The sequence below is a fragment of the Oncorhynchus gorbuscha genome, linkage group LG03 (genome assembly GCF_021184085.1).
Source record: "Oncorhynchus gorbuscha isolate QuinsamMale2020 ecotype Even-year linkage group LG03, OgorEven_v1.0, whole genome shotgun sequence".
NCBI lineage: Eukaryota > Metazoa > Chordata > Actinopteri > Salmoniformes > Salmonidae > Oncorhynchus > Oncorhynchus gorbuscha.
In genome coordinates this window covers 48,828,218-48,849,354 of record NC_060175.1, presented here as the reverse complement: position 1 = coordinate 48,849,354, position 21,137 = coordinate 48,828,218, and the positions used below count along the sequence as shown (strand labels likewise).

The window sequence follows — 21,137 nt, the reverse complement described above, 5'->3', positions numbered from 1 at the left end:
CCGTTTAGACGTGTCCTTTCTCGCTCACGTGAAATGCCTGCTTTTAGTAGCTAGCGCGCGTCTCTTTTTTTGTTTGTATACTGGTGTTGTAAAGTATGACTGTATATTTTATATTTCTTAATAAAAAAGTATCTAGCTAACGACTACTAAACTAACTTGTGGTGTGAATGTGTGGAATATTCCATCTCATGACAACTTAACAGTTGACTGTGGTATAGTGCAGCTAAAGGGGTTTGAAACCACTGGTGTACCTGTTTCTTAGTGGGTGCGATAACAGAATGACATTACACATGGTGAGACAAACATCAAACAAAGATACAAAGCAAAATACTCAACACAAATATAAATGCAACAGAATATTATCAACTTCTTGTGTTGTACACATATCCTTTTATTTTCTTGACTAGAGAGATACCAGCAGTGACAGTGCAGCAATAGTACTGGACACAAGGAAAAATATATTAATTTATCATTCAAATATTTCAGTTAATCAATTTCAGCACAAAAGTCATAAAATCCTTAATAAAAATAGCCGAAGCCTCTACAAAAAGATGGAAAGGATTATATTCTAAGATATACTATAAATCTGACAAATGTACAAAAATGCCACTCAGAAATAACATGAAGATGCAGATGTGGCTGTCTATCTGTCCTTGTTGCAACGGAGATCCGTTGTCAGTGGGTCATGCTGAATGGTTTGGTGCAGCATGAGAGCAAGTAGACCTGCCCTGTTGGTCATAGCAGTCCTCATATTGCGCTCCTGCTCAAAGAGCTCGTCTAGTTTGTACCACTGTTCACAAATACATGTTGGGAGAAAAGCAAGGTGTAATGATTAAAATACTAAAATCATTTTTGAAAACTGTCTTTGAAAACAAATGTTTAAAATTCACTTTCACATCAATTACTACTTATGAAGGGTCAATTATATGTTTGTTATAACCAGGGTCTTAGTCAATTCCAATTCAAGTTAGCTAGAAATCAAAAGATGAACTAGAATTCTGGGATCTTTCTGATTCTAATCTAAAGGAATTGACCCCAACCTGGATGAAGTGGCCTAAAATAAGAGATTGATGTGGTGCATTGCACTACTAACCACTCGGACACGCTCCAGGTCCACCTCGGCTCTTCTGAGCTTCTCCCAGTTGTAGTGCTTATTACATTTGCGCTTAGAAACCCTGCAGTGCTCTCCCGTCACCTCAAACACATTACGGACCAGAGGACAGCCGCACACCTCATCCCCTGGGACCTACCCACAAAACATAAAAAGGGCAAGAGAAGCCAAGGTACAAATCATGAGGCAAACAGCAGGACAATTAGTGTGCTTTATGACAAAGTTCTTTGGATTTGACTTGCCAATCATCACTGACCTTTGGGTCCCTGGAATGCTCTGGGCACAAGACCTGAAGCCTCTTGCAGTAGGTCTTGCTCTGGGGATTGTACACATCACAGAACAGTCTTGTTGCTCTGAGAAAACAAAAAGCACATAGAATACCTTGGTGAAACAAAGTCCACTTCTAGCAAACCCATTCAAAGTGCTGGACTCTCTTACCCTTCGATCTTAGTTGGGTACATGGAACCAAAAGAAGTCTGGCTCTCATACTGTCAACGCAAAAGAGAGCAAAATACAGAATGTTATCAGTTTATACAGTAAAGAGTACACATTTCCTTGGTCATTTTGGTAGGAGTGCATATTTGCAACTTATATATTCGTATTGTTAGTACTCTATATTAAGTGTTCATTCTGTACGTTTCATCTTCTCCCCATATAAGATGTTGCAGCAACTGCAAGCAAACACTCATCAGGCAAGTGCACTGCAGTCTGGATGTATACCACAAACTGTCAGAACCAAGATCAGAGAAACTAAACAGGACGTCTCTGTCTGAAGCCTGTCGCATGTTTCCCAGTCAAAAACGTTAGCGCATATATTATGATGATCTACAGACTCACCTTAGCATAACATCTCTCCATGTGTCGCAATGCCACTTTTGGGTTGATAGGGTGACTGCAGGACACACAGAAAATCAGCAGATCTGTTTCTTCATTATCCCCTTCATTCGCCTGAAACAGGAACCAAAATATTAACAAAAGAAAGATTTGAACCCAAACGGGAAAAACATATCTCTAGTTGAAGAGCTTCGACCTTATTGGATAAATACTGCAGTGGGCAACAACAAAAGTTCTTATACTGAAGGCGCTCACCTCCTCATCCTGCTGGACCACCTGCTGCTTGGCCTTGGCAATGATGCCCTCCAGCTCGTGGAAGCGTTTCTCCATGTCGGTGAGGCGTATGCGGGCGTTCTGCTGATCCCTCCGGATCCGCTCCAGTTGCTTCTTGCCCTGCTCCTCAGCGACGCAGGGGCTCTGCTGCCACTGCTGGATACGCTGAGGGAGAATCTCAAAGATCCGGCTGCAGACAGAAATAGAAAGTATTTTACTGTTGACACATTTTCTTACTGTTGCATTGTGTCAGTGTTGTAATTTGTGTTCTTACTTGGCAGCCAGCTTTATGCCACATTCCTCTGAGCAGTATTTGGAGTTGGCGCATGCTGCCTCAACACAGCTGGGCCCAGACACTGCCGCTGTCCTCCTCCATCTCTGGCATCGCCCTTATTGTCGTGCCGAAGTTTGTCCTTGTGCTTCTGCTTCTGTTTGTGCCGCCGTGACTCTTTCTGATGTAAATTCACAAAAACAAATCCCATTGTACACATATTATATTGTCATGTAAAATCATTCCACTTCTATGTATTTTGTCACAACAGTAATATTCCCATGATGCAATAAAAAACAAAAGCTGAAATATTCAAATATTTGGTAGATGTGGACGGCAACTGCATGGATACAAGTAACAATAATCTTTGAGTGTTTGCTAGATCTAAAAATAAAATTTGCTTACTTTCTTGTCAAATTTATTTTCACGTCTCTTCACATGCTTGACCTTAACAGCTTTCTTTCGCCGGACAGGGCTGAAGGGAGGGCCGTCCTCCTCATTACTGAGCCATGGCTGGGTTTTTAAAAAAGATAGATAGATGAACCCACATTCAAAATACTTGAAGGTGCTGCCCAAGCTAAAGATGATCTGTGTGTATTTTGAATGCATTTCAATTTGTTGTTGTTGTTAGATAAATGACAAACTAGGATGAAAATTCTATTGTAATACCATGTTTTCGTCGTATCCTGCCGCCTTGTACTTTTCGTAGAGTTCTGCCTCACTATCGTAGTCATCTGAATATCGTCTTCGCCGGTGGTAGGAATTATCCCTCCTTTCACGCAAATTAAACTCTTCATCCTTCACACGCAACATTTTCTGCAGAGAATTTAGAGACATTATGTCACATAGTTTGCAAGACTACAACTGTTTATTGACCAGTTGAAAATATGTTAGGAGGAAAAATGAGATTGATGGCATAGTCTCATCATTAGGAAACTGACCCTGGCTCGGACATCACACTGCCTAAATCGACACTTCTGTCTTATTTTGTTGGGACCACCAAATTTCTTCATATCCTTGCAGAAGTCGCATGTGGCACAGTCCTCAGTCCTCAAGCAGGGCTCGCACTCCCCACACATACGAGCGGAGCGCTTAACCTGAGAAACACAAAAGAGACAAAGATACAGTGCCTTCAGAAAATATTCACACCCCTTGAATTTTTCCACATTTTGTTGTGTTAGACTGAATTTAAAATTGATGAAGAATTGTGTCACTGGCATACACATAATACCCCATAATGTCAAAGTGGAATTATGTTTTTCAAAATTTTAACAAAAATAATGAAAAGCTGAAATGTCTCGAATCAATAAGTATTCAATCACTTTGTTAAGGCAAGCCGAAATAAGTCCAGGAATGAATATTTGCTTAAAAAGTCACATAAGTTGCATGGACTCACTCTGTGTACAATAATAGTGTTCAACAATAATAGTGTTATCCCTTTGAGCATGATGAAGTTATTCACTAAACTTTCGATGGTGTATCAATACACCCAGTCGCAACAAAGATACAGGCATCCTTCCTAACTTTGTTGCCGGAGAGGAAGGAAACTGCTCAGAGATTTCACCATGAGGCCAAAGGTGACTTTAAAACAGTTAAGAGTTTAATGGCTGTGATAGGAGAAACCTGAGGATGGATCAACAACATTGTAGTTACTCCACAATACTAACCTAAATGACAGAGTGAAAAGAAAGCCTGTACAGAATAAAAAATATTCCAAAACATGCATCCTGTTTGCAACAAGGATCTAAAGTAATACTGCAAAAAATGTGGCAAAGCTTTTTGTCCTGAATACAAAGTGTTTTGAAGAAGAGTGGTGGCTGCATCATGTTATGGGTAAGCTTGTTATCATTAAGGACTGGGGAGTTTTTCAGGATAAAAAATAAATGGAATGGAGCTAAGCACAATCAAAATCCTAGAGGAAAACCTGGTTGTCTGCTTTCCACCAGACACAAGGAGAGGAATTCACCTTTCAGCAGGACAATTACCCCAAACACAACACCAAATCTACACTGGAGTTGCTTACAAAGAAGACAGTGAATGTTCCTGAGTAGCTGATTTACAGTTACAGACTTAAATCTACTTGAAAATCTATGGCAAGACCTGAAAATGTTGGTCTAGCAATGATCAACAACCAACTTGACAGAGCTGGAACATTTTTTTAAATTAATAATGGGAAAATGTTGCACAATCCAGCTGTGGGAAGCTATTAGAGACTTACCCAGAAAGATCAAAGGAGTGTGAAAATGTATGTAGATTAGATAACTGTATTTAATTTTCAATAAATGTGCGCAAATGTCTAAAAACATGTTTTCACTTTGTCATTATGGGATATTGTGTGTAGATTGGTGAGAGAAACATTTTATTTGATCCATTTTGAATTCGGGCTGTAACACAACAAAATGTGGAATAAGTCAAGGGGTATGAATACTTTCTGAAAGCACTGTATGTTTGCCAACAGAGTAGCTCCAAAGATACATTGAAAGAAAGTGGGGACATAAGGTTTAGATGTAAAATAACTAACATTTGATCCACGGCACTTTTCAGATTTATAATCTGGAGTGCTGTTCTGTCTTTCAAAATTTCTCTCTGACTCTCTCTGGCTCTCTGCCTCCTTTTCACGGCTCTTCTTTGGACGGTATTTTATCTCCAATGATGGGTTGTCGTCTAATCAAAAGCAACAGACATTGTGTAAGGTTAGAAAGCACATGTGAGTACCCAATGTGAATGATAGTGCATGGTAAACCATTAAAACCTCACCTTGGCATCGCAGGCAGTACCACTGCCTGATAGCTTTGGCCATCTTCTCTGTGAGATTGATGCAGTTACCATGAAACCACTCATTGCAATTGTCACAACCACTACAAGGAAAACAGATGTGAGCCCTATGAAACCAAGGTTAATGTTTTAAAGTGATTTCATGTTTACTTGTATGATCATCTGAATAAACTCACATCATGAAGCAATTGATGTCAGGTTTTCGACAAATGCAGTACACCGGTGCCTTCTCCCCCTCCATAGTGCTCACAAGCCCCGGTGCAGGCTCGAAGTCTGACAATTCACTGTCCTGGAAGAGATAAACATCAGAAGATCATAATCATCTTGCCAATCAGATCAAACCTCATAGCTAAACTAGCCCATTCAATAGACAGTAATATTTAAACCTCTTACTTAAGGATCGGACCCCTTTTTTCGCCTAAAATGACATACCCAAATCTAACTGCCTGTAGCTCAGGTCCTGAAGCAAGGATATGCATATTCTTGAAACCATTTGAAAGGAAATACTTAGAAATGTGTGGAAATGTGAAATTAATGTAGGAGCATAAAACACATTAGACCTGGAAAAAGATAATACAAAGAAAAGCATGCATTTTGTTCTGGTTTTTGTACCATCATCTTTGAAATGCAAGAGAAAGGTCCAAATGTAATATTCAGTTTAGGTGCAATTTATATTCCGGCCACTAGATGGCAGCAGCGTATGTGCACAGTTTAAGAGTGATTCAATGAACCATTGCATTTCTGTTCAAAATGTTGTATCAAGACTTCCCAAATGTGCCTAATTGGTTAATGAATACATTTTCAAGTTCATAACTGTGCACTCTTCAAACAATAGCATGGTATTCTTTCACGGTAATAGCTACTGTAAATTGGACAGTGCAGTTAGATTAACAATAATTTAAGCTTTCTGCCCATATCAGATATGTCTATATCCTCTGAAATTGTCTTGTTTACTTACAACCTTGTGCTAATCACATTAACTTACGTTAGCTTGTGCGTATCTTAGTATCTGTGCGATGGGTATGATGTGTTTCCAGGACACTGAGCAACTATATTAATTTACTCCCGTTACGGCTGGTATTTACTTCCAAAAAAGGTCAACATAATAAATTACAGGCAACCCCACCCCCCCAAAAAAATGCTTCGGCACCTCCAATGTATTGAGCTGTTGTAGTAGACTTCCGAACCTGTGCGTGGCAGTAATTGGTGATTTACATTGAAGGTGTCAAATAGGCATTTTTTCAGTTGCTTGAACTGTGACAGTAATTGAATAACCGTGTAACTGAAGGTTATGGATGAAGACGGTCATAAATATAAAATAACCGTCAAACCATTTAAATAGCCCTACATTAAATGTTATGATATATTTGTATTAACTTTATTTTCATGTAGATAAACTTGACCTAATAGCTGGAATGTTTACTAATTATAAGCAAACAAATACAACTAACCTGTCTGTTAAACTTTCTACATCTCCTCCTCTTACCAACTTTCCTTTGATGCTAGAGCAGCTAAATCACTAGATGCAGAGCGCTATAGGCTATGGCAACTTCAGTAAAAAAAAATTGTGTGGACTTTCTTTGATACAATGCACGTTTTCATTTCTTGAGATATATATATATATATATAAAGGGTTGTACATGAATAATTAATGAATAGTCAAGACAACAGCAGTCAAAAAGGTTGTTCTGGCTCTGAGGCCTAAATGGCTGCTTTTCCTTCACTCTCAATTGGGTTGAGGTTGGGTGATTGTGGAGGCTAGGTCATCTGATGTAGCACTCCATCACTGCCCTTATTGGTCAAATAGCTCTTACACAGTCTGGAGGTGTGGTTCGGGTCATTGTTCTGTTAAAAAACAAATGATAGTGCCACTAAGAGCAAACGAGAGGGGATGGCGTATCACTGCAGAATGCTGTGGTAGCCATGCTGGTTAAGTGTGCCTTGAATTCTAAATAAATCACAGACAGTGTCACCAGCAAAATCACCCCCGCCACAATCAAACCTCCTCCTCCATGCTTCACGGTGGGAACCACACATGCGGAGATTATCCGTTCACCTACTCTGCGTCTCACAAAGACACTGCGGTTGGAACCATGAACCTCCAATTTGGACTCATCAGACCAAAGGACAGAATTCCACCGGTCTAATGTCCATTGCTCATGTTTCTTGCCCCGAGCAAGTCTCCTCTTCTTAATGGTGCCCTTTAATAGTAGTTTCTTTTTCTTTTCAGCAATTCTACCACAAAGGCCTGATTCACGCAGTCTCCTCTGAACAGTTGATGTTGAGATGCGTCTCTGTGAAACATTTGGGCTGCAATCTGAGGTGCAGTTATTCTGGGTCTTCCTTTCCTGTGACGGTTCTCATGAGCCAGTTTCATCATAGCACTTGATGGTTTTTGTGACTGCACTTGAAGAAACTTTAAAAAGTTATTGAAATTTCACTCGTTTGCATGCTTTTCTGGTGATATACAGTGACTTCGAAAAGTATTCAGACCCCTTGACTTTCTCTACATTTTGTTACGTTACAGCCTTATTCTAAAATTGCTGAAATCGTTTTCCCCTCGTCATTCTACACACAATACTGCTAATTTATAATAAAATAAAAAACTGATATCACATTTACAGAAGTATTCAGACCCTTTACTCAGTAGGTACTTTGTTGAAGAACCTTTGGCAGCGACTACAGCCTCAAGTCTACTTGGGTATGATGCTACAAGCTTGGCACACCTGTATTTGGAGAGTTTCTCCCCTTCTTCTCTGCAGATCCTCTCAAGCTCGGGCAGGTTGGATGGAGAGCGTTGCTGCACAGCTATTTTCAGGTCTCTCCAGAGATGTTTTGATTGGGTTCAAGTCCGGGCTCTAGCTGGGCCACTCAAGGACATTCAGAGACTTTTCCTGAAGCCACTTGTGCGTTGTCTTGGCTGTGTGCTTAGGGTCCTAGTCCTGCTGAAAGGTGAACCTTTTCCCCCAGTCTGAGGTCCTGAGCGCTTTGGAGCAGGTTTTAAATCAATGATTTCTGTACTTTGCTCTGTTCATCTTTGCCTCAAGCCTGACTAGTCTCCCAGTCTCTGCCGCTGAAAAACATCCCCACAGCATGATGCTGCCACCACCACAATGCTTCACCATAGGGATGGTGCCAGGTCTCTTCCAGGCGTGACACTTGGCATTCAGGCCAATCTTGGTTTCATCAGACCAGAGAATCTTGTTTCTCATGGTCTGAGTCTTTAGGTGCCTTTGGGCAAACTCCAAACAGGCTGTCATGTGTCTTTTACTGAGGAGTGGCTTCCGTCTGGCCACTACCATAAAGGCCTGATTGGTGGACTGCTGCAGAGAATGTTGTGCTTCTGCAAGGTTCTTCCATCTCCACAGAGGAACTCTAGAGCTCGGTCAAACTTCTTACATTTAAGAATAATGGTGGTCACTGTGTTCTTGGGGACCTTCAATGCTGCAGAAATGTTTTGGTACCCTTACCCAGACACAATCCTGTCTCGGAGCTCTACAGACAATTCCTTCGACCTCATGGCTTGGTTTTCGCTGTGACGTGCACTGTCAAATGTTTTACCTTTTTATAGACAGTTGTGTGCTTTTCCAAATCATGTCCAATCAATTCCATTTACCACAGGTGGACTCCAATCAAGTTGTAGAAAAATCTAAGAATATAAATGGAAACAGGATGCACCTGAGCTCAATTTCGAGTCTCATAGCAAAGGGTCGGACTACTTACGTAAAATATAAACGCAACATGCAACAATTTCAAAGATTTTACTGAGTTAGTTCACATAAGGAAATCAGTAAATTGAAATATTCATTAGGCCCCAATCTATGCATTTCACATGACTGGGATTACAGATAGCTTTTTTTTAAAGGGAGTGGATCATAAAATCAGTCAGTATCTGGTGTGACCATCATGCAACGCAACATCTCCTTCACATAGAGTTAATCCAGCTGTTGATTGTGGCCTGTGGAATGTTGTCCTACTCCTAATGGCTGTGCTAAGTGGAATACGCTGTCATATGTAACGGATCTGAAACGGCTAGGAAGTGTGTACAGATCCTTGCGACATGGAGCCGTGCATTTTCATGCTGGAACAGGAGGTGATGGCGGCAGATTAATGGTACGACAATGAGCCTGAGGGTCTTATCACGGTATGTTTGTGCATTCAAAATACCATCAATAAAATGCAATTGTGTTTGTTGTCCGTACCTTATACCTGCCCATACCATAACCCCACGACCACCATGGGGTACTTTTACTGAGTTCAAACGTTGACATAAGAAAACAGCAAGCCCACACGACACCATACACGTGGTCTGTGGTTGTGAAGCTGGTTGGACGTACTGACAAATTCTCTAAAAAAACGTTAGACGCAGATTATGGTAGAGCAATGAACATTAAATGTTCTGGCAACAGCTCTGGTGAACATTCCTGCAGTCAGCATGCCAATTGCATGCTCCCCCAAAACTTTTGACATCTGTGGCATTGTGTTGTTTGACAAAACGCACATTTTAGAGCAGCCTTTTATTGTGCCCAGCACAAGGTGCACCAGTGTAATGATCATGTTGTTTGCAGCTTCTTGATATGCCACATCTGTCAGGTGGATGGATTATCTTGGCAAATGAGAAACTCTCACTAAGAGCTTTGTAAACAAATTTCAGCACAAAATTTGAGAGAAGTAAGCTTTTTGTGAGTATGGAACATTTCTGGGATCTTTTATTTCAGCTAATGGAGAATGGGACCAACACTTTACATGTTGCATTTATATTTTTGTTCAGTATGTGTGTAAAGATGTGTGTTGAGTGTCATTTAAAATTTTGCATCAAGAAGATGGATGGGTGTGTGTCAAAGATATGGTGTGTCTCTCCAGAATGCATGCATATGTAGAAAAGTGACATTTACACACATACACCACTAATAAATTGAGCTTCTCAGTCATTTTTTCTTCACCTCACACAAGTAAATAGTATTTTTTAACATCCATTGAGAATGATAGTTCCTCAGTATTTGAAAAATATTTTCAACACTGCCGGCCTCGATAAATGAAACAAGCCTCGGGTGTGAAAGAGAAAAATATCATGATCTCACTGGCACATCAAACTCTGAGGGCCCTGAATACGCTAGTTAATACAATGTTGCAATTTAGCTAGCAACAGGCCCAACTCAGTGATAATTTGATATGTTGCACTTCACTAGCAATAGCTCAAATCAAGACAGATTGAAAGAGAGGCAGACAGACGTGGTAGAGAGATGAATGTAATTGAAGGAACACGAATTTTCACCAGGATATTTTCTACTGTTTTTTATTTTGTCGACTTCAGGTCCATGTATTTCAATTAGTTGATGACGCAGCCTACTGCTGCATTGGCCATAGGCTATCTCTGAGTTCCTTACTCTCATTTCTTTAACCTCTAATTGATCACAGTGAATACCAACTTTTAGCACAGATACTGGGGCAAGGTTTTAAGCCATTAAATTCACCCACATTTGGCTCCATGTACACTACAATTACGGCACTAGGTTTTTACTTATTTTTAATTGGTCCGTGGGCCATTTGCCCATCCCTGGGCCTGGATTAAACCAAGAATTTTAACAAAACATCCCGGGTCAGAATATACTATCGTTGGATAGGGCAAAGCTATCTATCTGTCTGTCTGTCAGGGGCGGCAGGGTAGCCTAATGGTTAGAGTTGGACTAGGAACCGGAAGGTTGCAAGTTCAAACCCCCGAGCTGACAAGGTACTCTGTCGTTCTGCCCCTGAACAGGCAGTTAACCCACTGTTCCTAGGCCGTCATTCAAAATAAGAATTTGTTCTGACTTGCCTAGTTAAATAAAGGTTAAATAAAAATATCTATCTATACCGCTGGAGTTTCAGTCTGATCGGCTAATCATACTTTTAAAAAACAACTACCCTGATGGCAAAGACAACATAAACATTTTAAATTGTGTCATATCTACTATTTTTCTTACTCTACATCGAGTCGTACTGGTCTGCGCAATGAGACATTTGTTTACAAACGAATTCTGCTGCGTTTCAGATGGCAAATTCGCTAGTAATATGGCTCTTGATGATACCACAGACGAAAAAGGAAGCGAGACAACCCACTCACTGTTTTTTTCTGGTTCATTATTGCATTGGTGCCTATGGGAGACACACCCAGTTAAGTAGACCGGAACGTACCTTTTTTTTCAATGGTAAACGGCCAGGGTGAACTATATTCCTTTATCCACCATCTTTGCTTAATACCCAAAATTACTGGCTAGCTAACTACCTATCTTAGCCAGGGACTAGCACGAATCTACCTCAATGCTAGGCAACTAACCGTGAAATTCACATAAAATAAAACGCCTCTCTTTATTAATTTAGTTAACCAACATTACCATTTGTGATGTCTTTGCAATCCTCGATCAAATTTCAACGATAGTAAACAACTGCTCCGGGTCAAAATCTGGTTCGACGACGCCGGAAATCATCGGCTGAACTCGGATGGATTCGGTATATAGCTGGCCAACCATTGGTTGGGTCTTCTTCTTCTATGTCATTGCGGTGGCGGTCCGCAAACAAACGTTGAATGTGCATGCCCCCGCCTACTATGCTGGAGTGTGCGATCAATCATGGCGTGCCTAATTCTGTAATACTAAGAAAAGAAAATGTAAAATCCAGATAAATCCCTACTAATTTATACCCCCCCCCCCTCAAACAAAAAAAATCCCAAGCCCCCAACCATTGGACTTGATATTATGCTGAAACAATCCCCCCTAAGGATTATTCAGCATGTCAACAACCATTTCGGCAGAAGCATCTGTTACCCTGAATAACTTCCATTTCCTTCCATTTCTGCTCTCCACAACCTGAGGCATGTTGATAAAATTAAAAGAAAGCTATGAAGTTAACTTTATTTCACTATCAAAGTGTCCTTTGACACAGCACATTCATGAGCACAAGATTTCTGAACAAGTCTTGAAACCATCCCAGGCCCAGCAGAAGCACCAGCTACCACATTAGGTCCACCTAGTACAGGAGCAGTCATGGAAGCTCCATCAGCCTGCACTGTAGTTCCACCATTCTGTCTTACAGCCTGACTGATTCTATATCGCTGTGCCGCTTTAGATTCTCTCTGCACCTGACATCAACCAAATTCTGCACTATGCCCCCCCCCCCCCCCCCACTCCACTGCTTTCTGTATCATGATCTCTTTTCTTCATATGTCTTTTCACTACCGGCAGTTCCGGTCCTCAACCCTCATCCTCCCACTCCATACCATCAGAACTGACACACATATTGTTCACAATCCAGCACAGCTCTTTGTTCTCCAACCTTTGCTCCATTTCCTCCATTTCGTCCACACTACTCGCCTCCATTTTCATCCAACATCATCAAACCAACAATCACGCTTCCTTTTTTCCTCCAGCCATTAGTTGGTTCTTCTTCTTCTTTGAGGTCTATTGGCAGACTACAACGATTCTGTCTATTGCCGGCACCTGCTGTATGGTGTAGTAAACTATAGAAAACAATTATTTGCATGAAAGGGAAAGGGGGGGGGGCTGGAGACATCATGCAAAATAGAAAAATAGACACATTCAAAAAAAACATCCCTCTCCTTCAGTCACAGTCCAACTCGAATCACATCCCAACAGGCTCAGGGACCTGTGAGGGTGGAACATTCTTCAACAGGATTCCTTGCAAGGCCTCAGTTGTAAAACATTTAGTCCTAAAAAACATTCAGCTGATACCAGTTTTCTCTGATTTCTTCTCTATTTACGCTGATCATTTTATGACCATTGCAATAAATGACACAAAGTCCACCATTTTAACGTGGATTATATTAGCATCCCTCAGATGCCTAGAAACATTCACTGGTGCAGGCTCTACTACCATTGCATCCTCAACATTACTCACTCCTTCAACTATTTTCTTCGCTTCCAGATAGGAGACACGCTGGTCAGCCCTTACTCTTGTGACATCTTTCTACTTCAGCCTAACAGGGCAATCAGGAAATTCGGGTGCATGTTCATCACCACAATTGCAACATACAGTATAACCTCCGCTGGCACTCAATACTCTTCCCGTATGCATGCACTTGCCACATTACCAAATCTTTTGCATTTATGACACTGAAAGGGTTTATGCACAAAAGCTCTTAAAAAGCCACTGAACACACCGACTAGCAGATGTGCTTTTCTGTTGCTCATCAGAAAAATGAAATTTCAGTCTTGGATGTGTGTTTCCTGACCGATTCTGCATTTGGTTAATGATGTTTGTTTCCCATGAGACACTAGATGCAGAAGCCTATTTCCCTTCTTTAAAATCCCTAGAATTAATCTAAGGTAACTCAAGAAATCTGTAATTAATGTTGAAGTTTTTGCCAAGAATGTTTTAATTGCACAATTTTGCATCTAATTAAGGTGTTTGGTGCAGTATTTCTCAAGTAAAAAAAAAAATGCAATGTGTTGTCTTAAGTAAACAAAGTCAGAGCTTCTGGGCAGGTCTGTCTCACTATCTATGCATAGAGAGCAATCAGCGCAGCTGTTCACCTCATGTTGGTGGTCAAATGGACATCGTCAAGTCAAAACCAAACCTTCATTTACCCGTTGTGACACACGGATGTTCCAAACGTCGTTTTAGACGATACTGACTTTATAAGAAAACACGTTGTAGTAAATTTTGACACTAGAATAACTGTTTCTGACTTATCAAATCAAATTTATTTATATGGCCCTTCGTACATCAGCTGATATCTCAAAGTGCTGTACAGAAACCCAGCCTAAAACCCCAAACAGCAAGCAATGCAGGTGTAGAAGCACGGTGGCTAGGTAAAACTCCCTAGAAAGGACACCTACACCACCCGATGTTACAGGAAGGCCATAAAGAACATCAAGGACAACAACCACCCGAGCCACTGCCTGTTCACCCCGCTATCATCTAGAAGACGAGGTCAGTACAGGTGCATCAAAGCTGGGACCGAGAGACTGAAAAACAGCTTCTATCTCAAGGCCATCAGACTGTTAAACAGCCACCACTAACATTGAGTGGCTGCTGCCAACACACTGACACTGACTCAACTCCAGCCACTTTAATAATGGGAATTGATGGGAAATGATGTAAAATATATCACTAGCCACTTTAAACAATGCTACCTTATATAATGTTACATACCCTACATTATTCATCTCATATGCATACGTATATACTGTACTCTATATCATCTACTGCATCCTTATGTAATACATGTATCACTAGCCACTTTAACTATGCCACTTTGTTTACATACTCATCTCATATGTATATACTGTACTCGATACCATCTACTGTATCTTGCCTATGCTGCTCTGTACCATCACTCATTCATATATCTTTATGTACATATTCTTTATCCCCTTACACTGTGTAAAAGACAGTAGTTTTGGAATTGTTAGTTAGATTACTTGTTGGTTATTACTGCATTGTCGGAACTAGAAGCACAAGCATTTCGCTACACTCGCATTAACATCTGCTAACCATGTGTATGTGACAAATAAAATTTGATTTGATTTGAAAGGCCAAAACCTAGGAAGAAACTTAGAGAGGAACCAGGCTATGTGGGGTGGCCAGTCCTCTTCTGGCTGTGCCGGGTGGAGATAACAGAACATGGCCAAGATGTTCAAATGTTCATAAATGACCAGCATGGTCGAATAATAAGGCAGAACAGTTGAAACTGGAGCAGCAGCACGGTCAGGTGGACTGGGGACAGCAAGGAGTCATCATGTCAGGTAGTCCTGGTGCATGGTCTAAGGGCTCAGGTCCTCCGAGAGAGAGAAAGAAAGAGAGAATTAGAGAGAGCATATGTGGGGTGGCCAGTCCTCTTCTGGCTGTGCCGGGTGGAGATTATAACAGAACATGGCCAAGATGTTCAAATGTTCATAAATGACCAGCATGGTCGAATAATAATAAGGCAGAACAGTTGAAACTGGAGCAGCAGCACGGCCAGGTGGACTGGGGACAGCAAGGAGTCATCATGTCAGGTAGTCCTGGGGCATGGTCCTAGGGCTCAGGTCCTCCGAGAGAGAGAAAGAAATATTGATGCCACATTGTTACGCTCGCTATCCTCAAACTCCCTGTCATAAATCGACCAAGGCGCAGCGTGTATGTAGTTCCACATCTTTTAATGAAAGTGAAACAACCAAAAAACAAACAGGTAAACAACAAAGAACATGACACAACCGAAGTACACACACACACGCACACGCGCACGCACACACACACACACACACACACACACACACACACACACACACACACACACACACACACACACACACACACACACACACACACACACACACCACACACACACACACACACACACACACACACACACACACACACACACACACACACACACAGAAAAATAATTACCCACAAAACACGTGGGAAAAGGCTACCTAAGTATGGTTCTCAATCAGAGACAACGATTGACAGCTGCCTCTGATTGGGAACCATACCTGGCCAAGCATATAGAAGAACAAAACCTAGAATGTAAAACATAAGACTGTCCACCCCAACTCACGCCCTGACCAAACCAAAATAGAGACATAAAAAAGGAACTAAGGTCAGGACTTGACACACATAGGCCGTTTTCAAAGGGATTCGTTGCTTTTTAAAGGCAGTCACTCTTTAAGGGTATCTCATAACCCCTATTTTTAAATGAGATGGGAGACTCTTCATCAAATAACAAAAGTATGGATGAAGTGAATTTATTCAGTCCATCCACCATATGGGTCAAATGACGGGTCACCTACTTCCTCATGTATTTAATCTGCATGCATTTCATGCGCTAACCCCCTTGATAGGCACACTGCTCCCAGATAACACTTGTCTAGAACCCTCACTCCGACTAAAAACACATCTAGACTAGACTTGGATTTCCTCATTTCCAGCGCAACTTTACTTCTCTTGTTTACTTTCTTTTTCACCACTGTAGCCCACCCATTCTCATTCTTTGTAAGAATCTTCAACCGACATGCTCTCAGTTTCAAACAGAACACCTGTGCAGTCAAGTCCATCTCCTACGGTGATTCATCAATGTGTCACTTAATCAGGTGCATTCAAATGTAAAACATTTTACCTTGTTTGGCTGGGTAACATTCAAGATAGCAGCATTACACCCCATATATTGTTTCTGAATCCACTATCTAGAAATATTAGTCTCTAATCCCACTTTATGTTATTTAATCTCATCAGTCAATTCTCTCTCTTGCACACACACACACACACACACACACACACACACACACACACACACACACACACACACACACACACACACACACACACACACACACACACACACACACACACACACACACACACACACACACACACACACACACACACACACACACACACACACACAAACAAACACCAGGGAGAGAAGCATGGGAGGGAGGGGAGAGGTAGTCCTCAGTGTTGTTTAGGTTGTTAGTACAGTAGGCTGTATCCACTTTCAACTACAATGCCAGAGAGCTTCTATCCATGCCAAGGCTTCTAATGTAGGTACATTTTGTTTTTGCAGAATATGTAATTACAGTGGTTGCATTGCAAAGTTTTTATTAATCTATTAGTCAAATTCATTGCCGTGTGTGATACTGCTGTCCCGTACAAAAAATAATAATTATCAATCTATTTAGAAATAGATTCACAATAAGTAAAATATATTTGCTATGCATTTGATAAAACCAATATGCTTTTAAATATTTAATTTAGTGTACTTTGGGATTATGTCTTTAAAAAGATGAAAATAGAATTGCTTCTGAATGTGATGTGGATTCTACTCTATCGTTCACTGAAGTCAAAGCAAATTCATTTTGCTTCGACTACAATGAATACATGTTTTTTATTTATCAATGACATGCACAGATTAAGTTTGCTGGCTGAACGGGGCCATATATGGGGCCTGGTGGTCAAGACTCGTACCTCAAAAGAGACTCTTGGCCAGGGAAGGGGGTTGTGCTGATGTGACGGTCAATTCTTACACTTATAGAACTCTCAAACCCTTGCTGATTACTAGCAAAGGCAAATTGTGTGCTCTTATACTTTCATTAGGATGTCAGCATTTCCTCATCCTGGCCAGTATCCAGAAGTCTTTTTCAAAATGTAGATTAATAATATATTAACTATGCTATTTGTTGCATATCTGTGCATTTCCACCAGGACCTGATTGTAAATTAAAGTACCTGAAACTGCTGCCTCCAACCAATTTAGTGAATACCTGAAATATCCTTTGTCTCTTTCATGCCTTTTAGATTTCAAATGGATTGAGTTGCTTTAGAGACAGAAAATGTTTCATGACTGATGCCATGGATGGGAACCTTGAGTCTGGAGATGTGAATAAAAAGAGATCAGAGTTGTGCTATGTAATAGACGACCTAAGTGCACAACATGCTCCTAATGGATTGGACCACACAGGTACTTCATGTGCTTCATGTGTACAGATTGCTAGCCTTTCAAAGTGAATGTTCAGTATTTCTGGGTGTATTGTAATTTCATAGCTATGTGTTATGTTTTCTTCCCCTCACCCAGGAAACAAATATTGCATGTTGTATGTGGTCATTTCTTCCCAATCAAAGAATCTTTGACTTTGTCAGACCAGGTGCACAATGACAGTCAACTATCTTTGACTGAAGTCTCTGCCAATGAGAGATCCTACCTGCTTCCTATTTATTCTGTATTACCAACAAAAAGATTAGGTATCACTTTGAATGAAGATTGAAACTATCTGTACATTGCATTAGCTGAAAACGTAACAGACCACCACTTATGTCTTGATCTCATTTTATATCAGGTCTGTCACATTCAGAAACTCCTATTGGTGAGAATTCTGAATTTCATCACCAGAACATCCATATAACCTTACCAGCAGACGACATGAGTGATGCACAACAATGGTTGGTAGCAAAATACCAACCACAGCTTACTTCTCCACAGTTGACCCCCACAAAGCATTGCCCACCATGCCAAATGAGACAGCCATCCACTTCAATCAGCAAGAGCAGCCACAAAACTTCTGCTGCACAGATCCACCAAGTGGAAGGAGATGGTGAGAGCCTATTCTGAATGTGATGCAATTAATTGCTTATAGATTTAGATAGTATAAATCTAGTTTTTATTTATAGTGTTGTACTTTCCAAATGCCTCTGCCCTACCAATCCATGTTTCCCTACTTGTTTCCCTGTCTTATCACACCTTTAGGCCTGTGTGCCTCAATCGTCTTGGCATGTCTGTTCTGCCAGCCTTGGGACTGTTTACTGGCCACGGGGAAAGGTTGCCATGTCTGTGCCTCGTCCCTGTGCTCTTCCCTATGCTCCACAGTGTGCTGCTGTGAGCCGGATTCCCTGGAGCCTCTGTTGGACACGTCCCATCACTGTGGCTGCGGTGGGTGTCTGGATGCCCACTGTTGCCTGTGTGGAGGTCCAGGATTTGAGTGCTGTGTCTGTGCTACATGCATACATGCCACAGAGTGTCTGGATCTAGGCATGGAGATCTCACAAATGCTCTTCCACTAACCAGATCAGTGTCAAACGAATGTGAACACTGTGAAGAGTCGGATATTGTAGAGATTGTGTGGGCCAAACTCAAAGGACAATAATGAATCTGCTAACTCATCTAACAAATGTAGGTGTTGTACAGTGGAGGCTCACAATAATGTCCGGAACGGCGCTAATGGAATGGCACCAAACACCTGGAAACCATATGTTTGATACCATTCCACTGATTTCGTTCCAATCTCCAATCCTTGCCACGAGCCCGTTCTCCCCAATTAAGTTGTCACCAACCTCCTGTGGTGTTGCATCTAGATCTTGGGGTAACTGACAACGTCTACTTGGTTCTTTGTATTTCTAAGTCTGCACTGGCAACCAGATTTTCTAACCAATGACTCAAGGTGACCCACAATGTAAAAGAGAGATCACTGTAACCACATATAGATAACTCTGTGATCATTTTATTGCTGTTTATAAGCTGTCTTGATATTGGCAGCAGAGAGAAAGGATAGGAAGTGAGAGTGACTATTGAGAGGGTACCACTGCACTTTAAATTTATTGAGATTAGTGATGAACTAAATCATAAATCTGCTCATATACAAATGTACATTTAATTCAGAGCAAAGTGGCCCTAAGTGGTGAGTGAGGTGGGGGTGGGGTGGGGTAAAGTATCTGGAATTCTTAACTGCAAGGAAGGCATCAGCATTTAGAAAGACAACTGAGAATTAAAATTTAACAACAGCATGGTAATATTATTATGTGACAATAAAGAGTATGAATTCTACAAATGTAATATATTGGTAGTATAGGGCACATTTTCAGTATGGCTGGATATTCAGACGTTTCTTAGCTACACTGTATACATGTATAGAAAATTAGTGTTGATATTCTTAGTATTCAAGAAAAAATATTTATAATGGAATTAAAGTTATTAAAATGAACCCACTTACACAGAAACAGTATCTCTAGACAATTGCACTTATGTATTGAATATCTGTATTTTTGGAGATTGCACTAAGTATACTCTCCATCTTGACACAATAACTTCCGACACTTCAGCAATTTAATTACAGAAGTTTGGGAAAATAAAGCTGTAAACCTCCTTGCTCTCATGCAATCAGTGAAAATTATGTATAATTTCCTGCAAAGTTAAGGGGATCCACAACACTACTATATTGAATACATTCCAAATCCATGTGCCAGTTGATGCCTAAGTATGTACTGATACGTGTGTATGTTTGTGACTGGTAGAAGCTCCTGGTGTGAATGTGGTGTAGGGGAAGGGCGGTGAAAACCCTTAAGTTCAAACTTTAGAGTGAGGAAACTACATAGCTTCAGCGGGAGCCAAGGACCATAGTTGAAACTCCCATCTGATTCTGGTTCATTTGACTGAGCAGTAGGACCTTGTTCAAAAACCCAGCACAATACCTCATACAACCATTATGGGTGGTAACTGTAACACGTTACACTAAACCACAGCTAAAGCCCGTTAAAGGTGATAGACTGCAAAAAGGCTCAAGATAGAGGGCTGCAGCCACAACAGAGATCATTGCAGTGCGGTCAGCATATTTCATGCTGCTCTTGGGATGTCCAGCAGATTATTTAGAAACGTCTTTGTATGCATTAGCTTACATCTTTGTCACATTATTCACTCTCTCAGAATTTGCTGCTTCAAGTGCAGTAGCCTACCTCTCCTAGTTGGGCATGCAAGATCAAATGTGACTAGTACACTGAGTGTACAAAACATTAAGAACACCTGCAATTTCATTGACATATACTGACCAGGTGAAAGTCATGATCCCTTATTGATGTCACTTGTTAAATCCACTTTAAATCAGTGTAGATGAAGGTGAGGAGACAGGTTAAAGAAGGATTTTTTAGCCTTGAGAAATGGATTGTGTATGTGTGCCATTCAGAGGGTGAATGGCCAAGACAAAATAATTAAGTGCCTTTGAATGGGGTATGGTACTAGGTGCCAGGCACACTGGTTTGTGTCAAGAACTGCAACACTGCTGGGTTTTTCACACTCAACAGTTTTCTGTGTGTATTAAGAATAGTCCTCCATCCAAAGGGCATCCAGCCAACTTGATAAAACATTGGGAGTCAACATGGGCCAACATCCCTATGGAAAGCTTTCGACACCTTGTAGAATCCATGCCCGCAACAAACTTAGGCTGTTCGGAGGGCAAAAAATGATATTGATCACCCATATTTGTCTCCATCCGGAAATTGTCCCACTCCTAAAAAGGTTGGCTATCAAATGTGGCTCAAGAGAAAATGCAAGTCTCTTCAACTCGGATCTCTTTAAACTACGTCTAGCTTATTTGTCGATATAGCCCAGTACTGATAGCCTAATATAATG

The 21,137-nt window shown here is 40.9% G+C and overlaps 2 protein-coding genes across 2 annotated transcripts; one reads left to right on the top strand and one right to left on the bottom strand.

Moving 5' to 3' along the window:
- Positions 1–357: 357 nt before the first annotated feature.
- Positions 358–11,740, bottom strand: LOC124020616 (CXXC-type zinc finger protein 1-like). Its single transcript, XM_046335854.1, is given in 15 exon segments — positions 358–790; positions 1,094–1,246; positions 1,368–1,464; positions 1,550–1,599; positions 1,949–2,059; positions 2,201–2,408; positions 2,493–2,562; positions 2,565–2,670; positions 2,895–3,002; positions 3,159–3,305; positions 3,431–3,586; positions 5,011–5,153; positions 5,247–5,347; positions 5,441–5,553; positions 11,639–11,740. Coding segments are annotated over 15 exon segments (1,713 nt in total). The 5' UTR covers positions 11,642–11,740; the 3' UTR covers positions 358–643.
- A 4,977-nt stretch (positions 11,741–16,717) lies between these two features.
- On the top strand, positions 16,718–19,747 carry si:dkey-245f22.3 (uncharacterized protein LOC492819 homolog). Its single transcript, XM_046335846.1, has 4 exons — positions 16,718–16,786; positions 17,540–17,702; positions 18,079–18,333; positions 18,486–19,747. Exons 2-4 carry the CDS (start codon positions 17,582–17,584, stop codon positions 18,797–18,799), a joined length of 690 nt encoding a protein of 229 aa, XP_046191802.1. The 5' UTR covers positions 16,718–16,786; positions 17,540–17,581; the 3' UTR covers positions 18,800–19,747.
- Positions 19,748–21,137: the final 1,390 nt, after the last annotated feature.

Coding starts and splice junctions, on each gene's coding strand:
- si:dkey-245f22.3 (XM_046335846.1), top strand. CDS start 17,582: ATGACTGATGCCATGGATGGGAACCTTGAGTCTGGAGATGTGAATAAA. Junction 17,703..18,078: donor TAATGGATTGGACCACACAG/GTACTTCATGTG, acceptor ATTTTATATCAG/GTCTGTCACATTCAGAAACT. Junction 18,334..18,485: donor CCACCAAGTGGAAGGAGATG/GTGAGAGCCTAT, acceptor TCACACCTTTAG/GCCTGTGTGCCTCAATCGTC.